Here is a 17,611-nt window from a genome sequence, read left to right on the forward strand (position 1 = left end):
AATAAATAAATAAATAAGAAAGAAATATTAACGATTCATTAATACAGAAGATATCAAGAAATTCATTATTTATTTGACTGTGGCCAATTATTTGTCATTTTTTATGCTTTGATACTTTTTGGATATTTCCCACATATGTTGATACTTATTCATACTTGTTTCAGCTGATGTATCAAATGTCAGGCACCAGAAGGAGCTTGTATGTTTTTGCAGTTCCTGTCTGGGTTCAGGCACAGCACTGTGGTTTCAAGTTACTCAGTGGCTCTAATTTGGCTTAAGGCATAAAAATGCTGTCTCACTTTGTTAGCCCAGTGATGGACTGGTGGATGGTGAGGTTGTATGCTCTTAAATGCTTGTCCCACCGCAACCCTGAATGGGTTGAAAAAAACTGAGAAAGAGCCTAAATTATTAATCGTATCTCCAGACTCCCCAGAACCAAATCCAGTGATGCATCTTTTGAGGTGGAACAAGCTTAATCCATACATCCTGCAACCCAGAGAACCCAAAAGATCAGTGCCCACATCGTAACATCAGATACAACACTCCAGAGGTACTGGGTGAGAGCTATTTTGGCTGAATGAGAGAGGCCCAGCTTCACTGTTACGCAGTCTTTCACCACTAATAAGGTGGCAAACCTGCCCAAGTCGCATAGTTAAATGTCCCTGTGAGACACAGTAGGGATGGGAAAGAGACATATTAATAGTAGGTGTTGCAAAAGTCAAAATCTGAGATGGAAGCACTACAAAAATGTCATGCTTGAGTGTGGACATAATTACTCAACATTTGAGGATTTGTGAAAGAGGTGCAGTGGTGAGCAGTGTTGCCTCATAGCAAGAAGGATGAAGGTTAGAACAGTTTGCATGTTCTCCCTGGGGGTCGCAGATGCATGGGTTTTCTCTGGATGCTACCAAATTTCAAAGACATGTTAGGCTAACTGGTGATTCTCATCTAGATAAAAATGTTCAAAGCGATGTATAGTCAAAGTAGCTTTTAGTAAGGAGTATTTTGAGCTCTCAGTAAGACTTAAAGGACAAAATATAAATGCTGGCCCATTGCTGCAAATATGCTAAAGTAAAGATACACGGTGCAAAAAACAAACAAACACAAGATTCAATAGCCTAATCGTTTTTAATCAAAATGTGCATTGCTAATAAAATAAAGACCTATTTACACAGTGAGACACAATAAGATTATACAGAGACAGCATTACACAGACCAATCTACAGCAGATCTCACTAAACATTTTTACTTCCAAATCTCCAGAATGTCAAACATTATATTTTATCAGTATGTTCAACTTGAGGAATTTATTTTCAGTGCCAAAAAAAACAATTACCTGTATTTGTACCACTAACTGAGATAAAACAGTGCGAAACAACTCTGACATTAAATTGTCTCCATTTTTTTTTCACTGTCATGTTTTTGAACAGAAGAAAGACAAAAGACAGAACCTGAAAGAAACTGATGATGTGTGGAGCAGTAGAACAATAAATCCTGCATAAGAGCAGGAACAGAAAAAGTCCTTAGTCAGCCTTCTTTTTCTGCCTCAACCTGAGAGAGGAGCTCTCTGTCACCTCGCCTGCCCAACCTGACCTTCAGATGACCAATGACCTCGTGCCCGACCCCAAGGTCAGCCACAGCTGTCTGAACCAGCTGCAGTCGGGTTTCTCTGAGCGAACGCCTCAGTTTGGCGCGTCGATTTTGAAACCAGATCTGAGAGAGAGAGAAAGAGAGAGAGAGAGAGAGAGAGAGAAACTGGGTTATTCTAAGTTTCTTATATATACACACATTATTATATGCACTAAGTCTGATACTCTAAACACAAAGCCCCAGCCTTAAAAAAGTAACTACATGACACAGAAACTTATTTTGCAACAGTTAAGATAGTTCTGCTTGGTACTGTTTATTAAAACACTTCTCAACAGTGCAGACATGTTATTTCTCATTTTCATAGTTCTGATAGTCTGGGTAAAAATTCAGTTCAGTTGGTTTAGTTGCCGCTCCTCCCTGAGCCTGGTTCTGCTGGAAGTTTCTTCCTGTTTAAAGGGAGTTTTTCCTTCCCACTGTTGCCAAAGCACTTCCTCATAGGGGATCATATGATTGTTGGGGTTTTCTGTTTTCTTTGTAGTATTGTAGGGTCTTTACCTTACAATATAACGCTCGTTGAGGCAACTGTTGTTCTGATCTGGTGCTATATAAATGAAACTGAGCTCAATTGAATCAAATTATTTATCAACTCCAACTCTAACATGGCAGATGGCACAGGACTATGTGAAACTTAAGCACACACATCCAGATCTGTTTTCTAACATGTAGTGTTTAAACCTCACAGCTGACCTGTAAGACCTGCAAACAGTTTGATGGATGAAATCTAAGGAGTTTCAGAGGAAAAGCACAATCACTGGGTCCTGAAATTAAATGTAGTAGGAGCAAGGGCAGGGAATGACAAACGTGAAGCGGTAATACATTTAGTTTTTCAATATTCTGTATGAAGCTACCTGTATTCTGTCCTCATCCAAGTCGAGTCTCTCTGCCAGCTGTTCCCTCAGCTGAATACCAGGATAACAATTCACCTGAAACACTGTCTCCAGTATATTCACCTGGGAGGATGCACATAATGATATTAACCCAGAAAAAAAACCTGTATTTCCTCCTATAATAGATGGATGTCGTGATCACTGTATCATGATTGAACAGAATTATTGAAGAACTGGCTGATAAACTGATTACCTGGCTGGTGGTAAAGGCAGTGCGTGGTCTGCGTCCGATATACCAGTTTGATGTCGGCTGGGAGTTTAGCTGCTGCTGTTGTTCTCTGTTCTCGCTCTCCACATTATTTTCTGGTTTAATGGAAAAAAATAAAAGAGCATTTCACATTAATGCGGCAATTATAATCAAACGCAACATTTAGGCAGCATTAAGCCAAATTCTAAAAGTAACACTGGAAGTAAGAGTTACTTTTCACATTGATGAATCTTACAAATGCAAAATATGAAATATATAATTTAAGAAAAATTATGTAGATAAATGTTTAATTTACTTTGGCTTGATTTATAGTTTTGTGTTATGAGCCAGAGAAAGCTTAGTTTAGTGGGTTACTTCCAGTTTGTTGCCACTGCTCAACTGTAAAATAAAAATGAAACATGGTATGAAGGACAACAAGAAAGGAACAAGCAGGAGAACAAAGAAAGACATGAAAGAGGAGAAAATAATGCATGTTCTTCAAAAGCAATGGATTTATTTAAACAGACTAATAAACTCAGTTTGATTCCTGTTACAGCAATGGGACATAAGGAATCGCCCCCAGTCAGGTTTTAAAAAAATACTGAAAGTGTCAGACTGAAACACTCAAGGTTTAGTATCAACTGGAGGATGTTATGTTACAAAAATTACAGACTGAGCAGTTTTATAATGACACCAAGATGAATCAATGTTGTGATTCAGTTTAATCTAATTGCAATTTTTTCTACAAAAAAACAGACAAAAATGAACCTTTAAACCTAAACTTTAATATTACATATGATAACTGGTTTAGTTTAGATTTTTTTGTTTTTAAATGCTTTGGAAATCATGTCATATTACAGACCAGAGGTTAGCACTTCATCAGTAACGAACAGACTACCCATTACTAATTCTTCAGACCTTTTGTTCCTTACCTGCCCAGGGTCTGTGGAGTTTCAGGCAGTTTCCGGGTCTTTCCAAACCCAGAATCCGATCAATTGAAAATGCCAGACTGCTTTCAACTGTCACAGACGCCATAATGATTACTCTGACTTATAAACAACCCTGAAAGCCGAGGGCTCCCAGCCTGCAAACACCAATCTTATGTCGTTGTAAAGAAAGAACAAATCCAAAAATCAAGCAGTAGTTGATCGCACTGTGGTCCTTTAGCTCTGTGGTCTAAAATAAACTGAAGAGGCCAGTGCCTGTTTTAGTCTGAGGTGCATGAAGCAGCAGGACAACAAACTGATGACTGCTGGTTTAAATGGGAATGGGGGTTTACAATGGTCACCAATTAGAACTAAGAAGTCTTTTTTTCCATGTGAATAAGATTCCCTGAGGTTCCACATAGGAGCTAATCTCAGCTAATTGTGTCTGTGTGACCTAAAGACAGCATAAATATTTAACTCCAGTCAAATACAAGACGGCAAAAGTATTTGCAAAATTCACAGGAAACAAAAACAGCTCATCTGACAGCATTTGTGCCAATGTGTAAGTTTCTCTCCCAGATGATAAACTGTATGAGTGTATGTGTGAGATTAGGTTGGGAAGTCTTTTTTTGAAAACTGCCACCATGAAACAAATACAAAGCAACACTGACTCCTTTTCTTCTAAATTAGCAAAGTAGAAAATCAGTTTAGTTTTCACAGTAAAAAAACCCTACATCCTTCTGTTACAAGACTGAGGCAGAAGTTAAACTAATAATAATGATAATGATAATAATGATCCAGTGAGATCCACTAATGCTATTAGCCTAATCTGTTTGTGTTGTGATGCAGATGAAGCTTGTAGTGTCTGAATGCAGTCTGAATCAGCAGGCAGGAAACCCTTTTCAGAAACAGCTTAGCTCCTAATGAAGGCCTAAGGCAGCTTTAAATCAACAGCACACTTGTTTATTTATCCATGAATGAAAGGTGGGACGGATGTGACTACATGCAGAGAGAAAAGCCACTTAAACTAAACCTCAGTGTGACTGTGGCAGTAGAGTTGAAGCAATATTTCAACATTACTTATTACAAGGCCGGGGACAAAAGAAGAACACCTTCCTTGGCTTTGTCCAAATTTAAAAATAATGAGAAACAGAAATGTAAAAACAGCAGTAACAGCTTCTCGTTTTCTCTGTAAATGGTTTTCAGAAACATTTCCAGCATTGTTTAAAATGGAAAGGTACAAACACTGCCAACTCCCAAATGGCATTTAAGACCCCGTGTGAAATCAGTCTCAGATTTCGTCTGTTTGCACTCTGCGACATGTGGGGATTCAGCAACACACAACAGACACAGGGAGCTTTAAATAAAGGGAATAATAATGATCTGTCTGATTTAAAGCATCAACACTTCCTCAAACACCAGCATGAGGTTGAAGACGGACACACAAGGGCCAAAATCAAACTGCACAACCATCAAACTCTGGAAACAAACACAGCCAACATATAAGCACCACAATTTTTAAACAACAATTTCAGCATGTTATCTTTAAAGCACTAAAAAAAAGAACGAGTAAGGATATTTCTGTCTCAACATAATAAGGAAAATAAGGACACACATAGCTTGTCATTCAGGAGGATGACAGGCTATGTGTGTTGTAAATCTGCCACTTTCAAAGGTATGAATACAGTATACATGCTAAAATCCTAACATTGTGTGTGAGGACACATAGATACATACCAACAATTTGAGGACATGACTGACACAGTGTGTACTCTAAGTTTTTTTGTGCATCTGTAAATGCTATTGTTGCTGTGCTGTGTTTAAAATTTAACATAATAAGTGTTTTCTTTGTCAGTCATTTTTGTTACAAATTACATATTTTTCAACTAAATTTGACCAATAAAAACTGATTTTGGTGCCTTTAAAACACCCTGATGTCAAACCCAAATGCTACACATAATTTTGTTTCGCATTAAAATATCTTTACACTCTATACAGGCCAGCCTTTCTCACTTTATCTCCGCTAGTTCCTTCTGCAGAGCAGCATATCAAAAATCCCTTGCACATTCCAACATGTTCACTAGAAAACGAGGGAGTGACAAATAGTTTATGCCGAGCAGGAAGAAGGGTGAATTACAATAAGTGAAAAGATTCCTCTCTTAAATAAAGACTTTGGAATTCATTTAAATTGGCTTTGGGATTTTACTCCTGCTGAAACAAATGACTGAGACAACCTTAAAATACAATCAAAATAATCAAAATAAAAAAAATTACATAGCAGTAAACTGGTTACCTTATCTTGTCTTGACTTATCTTATCGTTAATAACAGGGTGGAAGTCTATTTTTGTCATGTGTGGAAGAGAAAGCATATTTTGTTTTGTTAATATTAATTCCTTATTTTAGCTCTGAATATATGACAGTTACTAACCCTGTGACGCTAAATGTGATGTATTATTATTCATTCACTCTGCATCATCAATGTGAAAAACTACTGCTTACAATCACACACATGCAGCTTTTTCTGGTGAGGAATACATTATGCGGAAATGCCAGATATAGCAAAAATTATATTTAATATTGATATTTACAGAGTTAAAGCTCCGCCCCTTATGTAACACACCTGAGATATTCCAGTAACAGCTCGTCGTTTTTCCGCATCTTGCTTTCCACCCCCATCCCCTCCTGCCCAGCACACACACTCAAGTGACTCGAAACTTTATTTAGCTCAGGCAGATCACATCAAATCAAATCAAATCACTTTTATTGTCACATCACATGTGCAGGTACACTGGTACAGTACATGCGAGTGAAATTCTTGTGTGCGAGCTTCACAAGCAACAGAGTTGTGCAAAAATACAATAACATAAAACAAGCAAAATATAAGAATGGATCAATCTGAGACTAATAAACATATGTACAATATATAACAGTATATGCATTACTGGATGTGTATACTAAATATGTTTTTCTACGTGTGTGTGTGTATACATATTTTACAAATTAAATAGAGTAAGCAATAAAATATATAAAATATACAGAGGTTTGTAGTTCGATATTGTGCAAAACAGTGGCATTAATGTACAGTATGTAGTGCATAATGTTGAAGTTCCAGTAGTGGAGGTGAGGTGTCTATGAAGTGTTCATCAGCAGCATCTACTGTGAGAGAGCAGGAGGAGGTTCCATAATTCTGGCACTTCAACCTGCTACAACACCGTATGCTGAAGTTTGCTGTAAGTTTTACTGAAGGCATGATCCAAAGGTAAAGTGAGGATAAAGTTGTGACTGACTACATTCCTTCTATGCTTTCAGATTCACCCAGAGAGAAATGTCTTTCAGATCAAATGATGATCTCTCCTGTCCTGTCTGCCGTGATATATTTAGAGATCCTGTTGTCCTCTCATGCAGCCACAGCTTCTGCAAAGCCTGCCTGAGGAACTGGTGGACAGAGAAACGAATACAGGAGTGTCCAGTTTGTAAAAGAACATCATCAAGGAGTGACCCAACTTGCAACTTAGTATTGAAAAAACTGTGTGATTCAGTGTTACAGAGGGGACAGAGAAGAACTTCTGCAGTGTCTGAGACCCTCTGCAGTCTCCACGGTGAGAATCTCAATCTCTTCTGTGTGGACCATCAGCGGCCAGTATGTGTCGTCTGTCTGCATTCAGATGAGCACTCCAGACACACATTCAAACCAATTAATGAAGTTGCATCAGTTAACAGAGCTCACCTCCAAAAATCCCTGAAACCCTTAAAAGAGAAACTGCAACTTTTTAAACAAGTTAAAGAAAACTATGAGAAAACGGCAGAGCATGTCAAGGTCCAGGCCCAAAACACAGAGAGGCAGATCAAGGAGCAGTTTCAGAGGCTGTGCTAGTTTCTACAAGAAGAAGAGGAAAACAGAATTGCTCTTCTGAAGAAGGAAGAGCAGCACAAGAGTCAGGAGATTACAGAGAAGATTAAGGCTCTGAGCAGAGAGATAGACAGTCTTTCAGACACAATCAGTGCCACAGAGAATGAGCTGAGAGCTGGAGACGTCTCATTCCTGCAGAACTACAAGATCGCAACAATAAGAGCTCAACGGCGCCCCCTGCTGGATGACCCACAGCTGGTTCCAGGAGCTCTGATAGATGTGGCCAAACACCTGGGCAACCTGGCCTTCAAGATCTGTAACAACATGAAGAAACTGTTTTCCTACTCACCTGTGATTCTGGATCCCAATGCAGCAAATCCAGAACTCGTTCTGTCTGAAGATCTGACCAGTGTGAGACGTGAAAGTGAACAGAAGCTCCCTGACAACCCCGAGAGGTTTGATTACTGTCGCATTGTTCTGGCCTCTTAGGGCTTTAACTCAGGGACTCACAGCTGGGACGTTGAGGTTGGAGAAAGCGAGGACTGGTTTGTGGGTGTTGCTGCAGAGTCCGTTCAGAGAAAGGGAAAGCGCCCGTCCTGTTTATGGAGAATAGGATGCTTTAATGGTAATTACATAGCACGGTGCTTATCGGATCCCTCGTTGGCTCTTACACTGAAAACAAAGCCCAGAAAGGTCAGAGTTCACCTGGACTGGTACAGGGGAATACTGTCGTTCTTTGACCTAGATACGAACACACACATACACACCTTCACACACACTTTCACAGAGAAGCTGTTTCCATATTTTAACACTGTAAATGTGTATCCACTGAAGATAATACCCAAGAAAATAGCACTAAAGCCCTGGTCAGACAGTATTAGTGTAGGAGTCTAAATCCATTCTTTTTAATTAATTAAAGGATTTCTGTTAGTTTTATATTCAATGTTTGATGTGATCAGTATAAAGGGTTAGCATTTTTAAATTGGTCACATTTCATAACTCATTAGTTTAAGCAATATTTAAGATTCATATGCAAATTATATATTTTTTTGGCACTTTAAGGTGGGATAATTATTTAGTATAATTAATTTATGCATTCTATGTGTGCTTATTATTGGATGCTATTTCAATATAAGGTTTAATTTGGACATGCACTGAGAAAGGGGAAAAAGGCACTTTTTTAAGATTTTTGTAAAAGTTTAATATGAAACGTATCACTGCCATGACGTTTGGAAATATCTTGGTATAAAGTAAAGGGCCTCAGTGAAGTTTATCAGTCTCCTGGATCTGTTTGTCTGGAAGTGTGGATTCCATTGAGGGAGGAACTTGGGAGTATCGTGCTAAGGATTCATTCATTAGGATTTACAATTAGTGTTGACTGAAAACCTTTTGTAGCCATTCCAGCTGTCATTCAAATACATTAAATTACAGGTTTTACACCAGCATCACCACGTAGCTGTGGGAAACACGTACCTGAATGTATGGATTTAATCATAGTATAATGTGCAAATTGAATGTATGTGCAAATGATGCCATTCAAAGTATTGGAAGACGTGTTTAAATATGTAAAAATTTCACTTATATTTCACAAATATTGTAATTTTTCCTTTTAAGTTCCTTTCTAATCATGTCTTATTTCTACATACTTTGCACATTATTTGAAAAATCTATTTTCCTTTAACATGGCTAATGTGTCTGAAAACAAAACTTCAGATGTGTTGAAGTGCTTGAAAAAAGTCTTAAATGTTACTTGACATCAATACAATTGTTGTTTTTTTCAAAATTTAATTCAAACAACAAAGAAATCTGAAGGTGCTGCTGAAGATTCGCGGCAGGGTCATCCATGTAGAAAGAAAAATGTAAACGGTTTATGTGACTCTGATTTTATTTTTCTGTAGTTTAATGAAATAGAGAGTTGAAGACGTTTCTCTCTGGAGGTCAGAAGCCGGGAGATTGTTTAATGAATATGTGACAAAGTTTAGAAGGAGAACGTCACAGGCAGCATTAAAATGTGTGAATTTTGCTGCGGTCTGAAATAAAATGCATGCCCACAGAAAGGTTCCTTTAAGATAATTTATTTTGTACAATAAAACTGAAGTCTAGAGCATGCTTTGTGGAGAAGACGGTGGAAGAATGACTTCTCACACACCCTGATGTTTCACTTCTCACCACTTGCATTGCTATTGAGTATCTTACAAAGATGGACAGTCAATCAACTTAGCAGTCAAATGTGACAAAGAGACTGATACGAGATGTCAAAACAGGAACTGCTACCAGTAGTTAACTCGTTGCCGATCAAACAAACTTTGCAGCAGGTGCGTTCAAGAACACCACAAATCTGAAACAAACATGAACCACAATATGCAGGATACTTAAAAACAAAACAAAAAAACTTTCAAAATATTTGTTCTACCATGCCACCAGCTTAGTAAAAAAAAAAAAAAATTCTGTAAGAATAAACATAGTACATCCACTCCAAGTTCTGTTCCCCCTCTCAGAAAGGCATGTTTGTGTTTTTCAGTAATTATGTGGCTAAGATCATCACATGGTGAGCATTGTGGGGTCATTGAACGCAGCCCTCTCCGCTTTCGGCCCAGGTTGGGGTGTGTGAGAGGTGTTTTGTTCCATTTACTTAGGAGGCCTGTAGGCGATCTTCCTGCTCTTCAGCACAGACCACCTGTGTCTCTTCATGTAGTAGAGCAGAGGCACAATGATAGCTGAGCCCATCAGCAGCTGATAGGAGAAAGAGAACACAAACATTAACCAATGCCAAGATCCATGCTTAGACGTGTTTTCTATGTTTTAAATATTCTTGAGACGACAGGAAAGTCATAAGAAGTCGTACAGCTTAGTGCATGACATAAAAACTTTTAATGCATTTTATACCCACGACATGTTTTCTGTAAAATATCTTACAGAGTTGCATGTGTTGATTTAATTAAACATATCTAAATTTGGAGTATCACTCAATTAAGAATGGGTGTCATTTTAAGTGCTGGCAAAGACAAAAAATAGGCACTTTAGTTGGTGAGAGGTGTACCTTCAGTCCCATGCGTTTGCGTTGGTCATGCTCGGGCTCAGCAGCCCACCTTAAGAAAGTACACACATCCTTAGCAACCTGACTCATGGTGGCAGGGGTTCCTATATGAAACCAAGAGAACAGAAACATCAACAACACTTTTTTCATTCGTTCCTTCCAAGCCCCCCCCTCCAAACTGTCATGCTTCATTTATCAATGTAATAACAAATTACATTGCAATAAAGTTATTGAAACCATTTATGTGCAGCAAAAGAGTTGATTTAACCAATTTAGTGCACTAGAAACACTTAAAATATGCTACTCAACACAGCAAATGGATTCACTCAGGCCTCACTCTGAATGCCACAAGTCACAAAGAGGCGTCTTTCTGTCACATCCTCTCAGAATGGTGAACAGATTTTGATCTATAAACACCAGTGTTTAAAAAAGTAAACCTGCGGAACGAGTGGGCAATATTTTCTGCCAGAAAAGGATACACTGAGCAGAGAGCTGCACGTGTTTTTGAAATCCATGAATTTCAGAAGACTTCAGACAAAAAAAAGCCAATTAAATGCTTTTTACTGTCTATTTGGTGAATTCCCACATTCATTTCCATCCAGCATTATATTTTATGACGATTTTATTTTTTAAATTCGCCTGAGACAATATGATCACTACTGAGCAATCCACCCTGCACTCTTAGTTTCAAACTTGAGTCATAGCTAACCAGACAGCATGGCCCTTGCAGTCTCCTATGCCCCTACCAGGAAGCTCATTAGGCCCCTGCAGTGAGACCCAAAAACACAAGTGTATGTATATTAAAAGGTAACAGGAAAGGCATGTTTTGCATGTCTTCGTTTTTTGGTTCACTCTAACAAACTGAAACTCTTTCTAAAGAGGGGGGAAAAAAACAAAACAGAAAATAGTGCTCCCATTTCTGTAGCTGGAGAGAAAATTATCCAAACATGCACCTGCACTTCTTACCATCATCATACTCCAGAATTTCATTGTAGATCGGTGGGGCCATGCCAATAGCCTGCCCAGGGAAGTAGGGGTTGTAGTAAAGTCCCTCTCTCACTGTCACTCCTGCAGGAGGGTCGCAGTAACCCGTCAGCAGGCTGAACACATAGTCTTCTCCTCCGTGTCTGCAGGGAGCAGAAGGGTGAAACGAGTTAATGCTAAGGATACTGCAGATTTTGCACCTTTCAGAGTAAACACAGGTTTTCAGGACTTACCTGGCGTTCACAATGTAGCTAAGGTCTGGAGGCAGGGCGCCATTGTTGGCGACCCTGGCTGCCTCGGGGTTGGGGTAGGGCTTTGGGAAATAGTCTGACAGCTTTCCTGGCCGGGTGAACATCTCGCCACTCTCATCAGGACCATCAACTACCTCAACCTAAACACAAATCATGAGAAGAGATAGGTCACCACCTACGGGCAGAACTTACTTCTAAAGATAAAAACAATGAGACAATAAAAAAAAAAAAAGATTCGGTCTGACTAAAATACCATTATGTGATTAAATTAGAATATTGGCAGAATCAAGACTATTCACAGGATCACATCTCCCCACATATAGACTCACCTCTTCTGCGATGGTCTTCACCTCGTCCTCTGTGTGCGACACTCCCACGAGGTTTCTGAAAGCCAGGTATTCCATACTGTGGCAAGCTGAGCACACCTGCTTATACACCTGGTAACCACGGCGAATACTGTGGGAGGCAGAGAGAAAGATATGAAACATAACGAGTTATTTTATAAGAGCTGTCTGAAACTGCCAAAACAGACTTTCAATGAAAAATTCAGTCTGTATAAAGAAAACAAACGTAAATAAAGTGAAATTCTCTGCAAACTCAAGTCTTCAAAGCCAGCTAATTTTTTTTAGTGGCAGTTTTACATTCAGTACCTTTCATCACTCGAAGGATGTTTACAAACACTTGAACAGTCTGTATACACTCAACTCACCTAGCATGGTCCAGAGAGGACAGAGGTCCAGCGTGACTCCAGGGGTACTGAGGGGGATGAAGCTCCAACTCGGATGCTTTAACCGACTGGTGCAATATCAGTGCAAGCCCGGCTCCACCGGCTGTGACCACACCCAGCGTTGTCAGGGCAACCTTCTTCCCCCTTGGCAGGCTGGCGAAGGACATGTTGGCCTGTGAATGGAAATAAGCACAAAAAGTTACTTTAAGAAACTCATCCAATAAGGGTAATCTACAGACGACTATCCATTAGATTCAGTTACTTTAAATTATATTAGAGCTGAAATGTACTTTGCTTGGGCATGGCGCCCAAGTCTACCGGGCTACTGGATATCCAAGTACATTTGACAATTTATTTTTTGGTCTGAGTACATAATTATTTTTCAAGTTTACAGTTTCCCAGGGAGCCTAAGGTCTTCCTGCTTTGTGTTGACCTTTTGGCTGGTATCCTTCAACATCACACAGCTCTCTCTGTGGACTACAAGAATAATCCTTGTTCTACTCTGAAGAATTGCTATGAGCTGAAGGCCAAGGCTGAGCAAAACCTGCTGCAGGTAGAGAAGTTTGTGTGCAAGGTTTAGTTAATTGAGTGGCCCTTTTTTATAATCCAGTCTGGTTGTCCTTATGAAACTGCCCTTCACAGCTGATTTTGTAACCAGGTGTTAATGGCAGCATGCAATAACAGTATCCTCAGATCAGCAAAACAAACATAACACACCAACCTCCACCTCTGACATAAAATAATGCTTGGCAACATTAATTTAGGGTACTTTATTTCAGTTAAGTAAGAAAATAAATATAGCAGTTAATAGCCTAATGATTGGCATGCATGTCATTTACTAACAGGAATGCCCCCATTTAGCCATTTCTCGCTATGCCCTTCTCCAGCTCTACTGGGATACTTCCTCTGATTAAGCATTAGTAAATAAGCAAATAGAGTTTGGGAACCACATCTTCGCAGTCTGAAGATTATATCCCCAATAATCCAAACAAAATGATCCCAAAGAAACTAAAGCTGAAAAACGGCTCCTTGTCCCTGAACCAGGTCACAAGCTCAGTTGGGGCCAAATGACAATTATGTTCAGCTTCTTAGGTATTTTCGGTTATATCCATCGTCTGAAACGCGCATCAGTGAATTGTAGACAGGGCACAGATATTTAGCTTGGGGATTGAAATTGAGGACGGTTTTTATTCACCGGAAGTCCTTTCAGTCCTTGAGATGCTAACTCTTTAGCAAGCTGTTTAGCTCAGCGACTTCAGCGGGTGTCGTTACTGACAGAAGTCAACAATCGCGACCCACGTCAGCTGAGTTTAAATATGCACAAATACAGTGGCCAAACAATTCACATTAATCTTCATGCATCGCTGGCCAACGTATATTTTAACCACGTTGCACCTTTGCCGGGTGCTGGACACGACATCATGGTTTAGCTCACCGGCTAGCTTCCTAAACACATTGAGGAGAACCTGCTTTAAACTGTCTGTGGCATTTAATTTTGGAGATACTGATGCCGTATCACTATCAAGAGGTTATGAGTGATAAAACATTTAAGAAATTAAAGCTACAGTTGTTGGCCAAATCCTAAAAAGTGTGGGAACACGAGTGACCTTGTCTCACCCCGCTGTCCGCACCAAGCTAACCTTAGGCAAGACACCTCACAGTACCGGTTTTCTATTAAATCGTGTCCTAAACACGTTCACGTGTGATAAATACTACTACACTACCTTGGAGGCCCTGAGAGTTTTCGGGGTGCTGAGGAGAGCCCTCCCGTTCCCCGATAGCACCACCGCTCGTAGCGCCGCCATCTTCTTTGCGGTTCTCGCTCTGCTCTGGAAGGAGTTGAGGCAGATAAACAGCTTGTTCCGGTCTGAAACTTCAAAATAAAGACGGCCAGTGTGAAGCGCTTGCTCCTTCGGCCTCAGCTGTCAAAATAACATCGCTGAGACCCTGCCCTCCATATCTACAATGTATGAAAAAACAAGGGAATTACTGAATACTGAGTACGTTCAAATTACTCTAGATTTATTTTGAGTTTTGCATTATTTGTATGCAGTTGGTTTATTTAAGTAACCACTTTCTGACACCTTGAACTGCTAGTTTGCCATAAACTGTGGCATACAATATTTCAGAGGTCAGTAAAAACAAGACAGAATACATGTGTGTAAATGAGCGAGAGAGAGAGAGAGAGAGATGTAATAATGAAGCTGCAAGGATCAGAGTTAGAAGAGTTTAAATACCCAGACAACCACTCACACCCACAGACAGTTTAGAATCAACAGTTAAACTAATATGCATGTCACTGTACTGTGGGATGAAGCCAGACTGCCTGGAGAGAAAACCCACCCAGACACATAGAACATCCCATCTGGACAGCGAATTCAAACCTAGGACCTTTTTCCAGTGAAGTAATGGTGCTAACCACTACACCATCCTAGTACTATAAAATACATTATATAATATAAATGTACATATTTTCATAATTTAAGATATAAGAAAGAAGTAATACAACTTTATGCTTATTTATTTATTTTAAAATAAATACATCTGCAAGTGGAGAATATGGGCCTATTGCAGTGGCAATAAGTAGCGTACTGCTTATTTACTTTCTTCATACTGTCTCTTATTATGAAGTTAGATACAAAAGTACATCGGATGTATAAGATGCTAGCTAACTTGACATAAATCTTACACAACTAATTTACACAACATTTTTTTTTAGGGGGGGGGGGGGTGTTAAGTAACGTTTATTTGTAACATTCCGTCATTAATAACATAAAAATAGTATTTACAGATTTTACCCTTACAGCTGCTTTCCGACCAGATTTCTAGCAATGAATGAAATGTAAAGTTGTTTTTTTTAAGAAAATGTGAAAATAGCCCCACCTAGTGGCTGCTCCAGGACTTTTCAGACAGTTTGACCTAAATTGCAAAGGCTGATGTCACACTTCTATCTGCTGCTATTTTAAACTTTTTTTCCCTGTAGGCTGACCTATGACACTGTGAACGACTGAAATGATGGTAATGCGATTATAAATACACTTTTTAAAATCATTATTTGAGAGTGGATTTTAAAAATATCTTTAATCTACTTTTACAGAGGCAGACAGTGAAAACACATTATAATGTAGCCGCCCAGAAACACAAGATTTAATGACGAGGTGACAGAGCATCTAAAATCATCTAATTTAAATGGGTGTCAATGCCAGAAAACTGAGACCTGCTGTATTTTCACATAGCTGTAGGTCACATCTCATGTACACTATAATTTAGAATGACACATGTTGATGTGTGCTTCTTTTCTGCTTTGTTTTTATTTTTTTTAATTTAATCTTTTTTTTTCTTCCATTTTTGAAGTTTGAATTTGTAGCCCCTGTCTGGTTATAACCTGGCCAGGGTGTACCTTGGGATAGGGATAGGCTCCAGCGTCCCCGCTACCCTTATAAGGATAAGCAGAATAGAATGGATGGATAATTTGATTTGTGTGCTGAAAGCTAATAAATTGTGAGGGTTTTGTGGTGAAATTTAAGGCTTTTATTTTTTAAATCAAATACATAAAGTCAATAAAGTAAAAAGTTATTAATTAAACTAAGATCTTTCAAAGCTACAGTCCTTTAATAACAAGAGCTTTCTTTGTACCCCCTAAACTGTTTCTACATGAAATCATATTCATGATGAAAAGATGTTTCTTTCTTTTTTTTTTTTTTTCCATGTACTCACTTTATTTATCAAAGTGGCAACAGTGAAGCTTCATTTTAACCTTAGGGTCTCCATTCTTTGCCCTTTATGCATATTTTTAAGGGATTTAAAAAAATCAACAATATGAACAGAAGGAATGATTACAGAGAGCAAATTTTCTCACATTGTAGATGTTGCACCTGCAAATTCCAGAAGGTGGAAGCAGAGTTACAAAAAATAGAATTCACTTAATAAGTTCATAGTAAAAACAAATAAATAAATATGAGCAAAAAATACAATTAAAGATTAAAAACAGTAGATTTAAATACAGATATAATAGATTTATGGGACTTGTTTTTAATTGTGAACACAGAAACAGGAAAATTCTCTGCAAGCATGAAGCTATAAAATCCCAAATATAAACAAAACCATTCAATAAAACCTGAAATATACTATGACCCCCAACATATTTTGAAACAATTTTAAACCGGAGAAAAATTAAAAACAATTGTATTGTGTGTAATAATAGGTGTTATTACAACATAGACATGAGACATTTTTCCGAAACACAGATGAAGAAAGCAGATCTTATCTAAATAATAAAACAACAAACATCCAGCTTGAAATATTAAGATACATAAAACATCTAACTTGTTTAAAAGAAGTGAAGTTCATTGTAAGCTTAACTGCAGATGGATGTTTGCTGTTTAACAGCAGGCAGGTAATAAAGTATTAATCAGCCCCAGAAGTCACTGTCTCTGCTGGTGATTGTTGCTTGAAAGAAAAACTATCTTGACCAAGGACATATGGCATGCAGACTGGAGCAGCCAGGGCTCAAACCACCAACGTTCCAATGAGTAGATGACCTGCTCTACCTCCTGAACACCAATCACCCCTCACAGTTGTCTCCACCTAATCCACACTGCTTGTACTGTGTTGTTTGCCTGTCTTGTGCATTTTCTGTTGCCCTGGATGATTGACTCCAGGGAGATACATTTGTCCACTGTCACTACCACAACTCCTTGCATGTTCATGTTCTCATTCACACACGTTCTGTCTTACTTCTTACTTTCATTCCTTACAAGAAGGGGCAAAAGTCACATCTGTAGAGCTCTTTATGGCATGAAGCCATACAACTGCTCACCGATCACCAACTCTCTTCTTAACCTGCTTCAGCTACTGTTTCCTGTAGCTTCTCCCTCATCAGCATTCTCCCTCTGTAGTTGATACAGCGCTGCACATTAGTCTTGTACTTGAAAATTGGTACCAGTACACTTCTTTTCAATCCCTCAGACATCCTCTTGTTCTCCAGGATTGTGTTAAATAATCTGATGAAAAAGTCCACTGCCTGTATGCTAGACAGTATCACCTAGGTCAACTCCCTGTCTGCTCTTCAAAATCGTGGAAACTGGAATGTAAATAAAGCTCATAATCAG

At 38.8% G+C, this 17,611-nt stretch overlaps 2 protein-coding genes and 1 pseudogene across 2 annotated transcripts; 1 reads left to right on the forward strand and 2 right to left on the reverse strand.

Annotated features, from left to right (window-relative positions):
- Window positions 1-1,527: 1,527 nt before the first annotated feature.
- Window positions 1,528-3,759, reverse strand: LOC102783743 (homeobox expressed in ES cells 1-like). The gene is made up of 4 exons (XM_006783469.3): window positions 3,657-3,759; window positions 2,731-2,840; window positions 2,499-2,600; window positions 1,528-1,713 (listed from the first exon to the last, which is right to left on the reverse strand). The coding sequence occupies exons 1-4, from the start codon at window positions 3,757-3,759 to the stop codon at window positions 1,528-1,530; spliced, it is 501 nt and encodes a 166-aa protein (XP_006783532.3).
- Window positions 3,760-6,976: 3,217 nt separating this feature from the next.
- On the forward strand, window positions 6,977-8,395 carry LOC118453671 (E3 ubiquitin-protein ligase TRIM39-like; annotated as a pseudogene).
- Window positions 8,396-9,560: 1,165 nt separating this feature from the next.
- cyc1 (cytochrome c-1) lies at window positions 9,561-14,362 on the reverse strand. The gene is made up of 7 exons (XM_006783030.3): window positions 14,225-14,362; window positions 12,483-12,673; window positions 12,103-12,229; window positions 11,756-11,913; window positions 11,505-11,665; window positions 10,542-10,642; window positions 9,561-10,234 (listed from the first exon to the last, which is right to left on the reverse strand). The coding sequence occupies exons 1-7, from the start codon at window positions 14,303-14,305 to the stop codon at window positions 10,130-10,132; spliced, it is 924 nt and encodes a 307-aa protein (XP_006783093.1). The 5' UTR covers window positions 14,306-14,362; the 3' UTR covers window positions 9,561-10,129.
- Between the last annotated feature and the right edge of the window lie 3,249 nt (window positions 14,363-17,611).

The sequence above is a fragment of the Neolamprologus brichardi genome, chromosome 5 (genome assembly GCF_056152115.1).
Source record: "Neolamprologus brichardi isolate AB-2024 chromosome 5, ASM5615211v1, whole genome shotgun sequence".
In the NCBI taxonomy this organism is placed as follows: Eukaryota; Metazoa; Chordata; class Actinopteri; order Cichliformes; family Cichlidae; genus Neolamprologus; species Neolamprologus brichardi.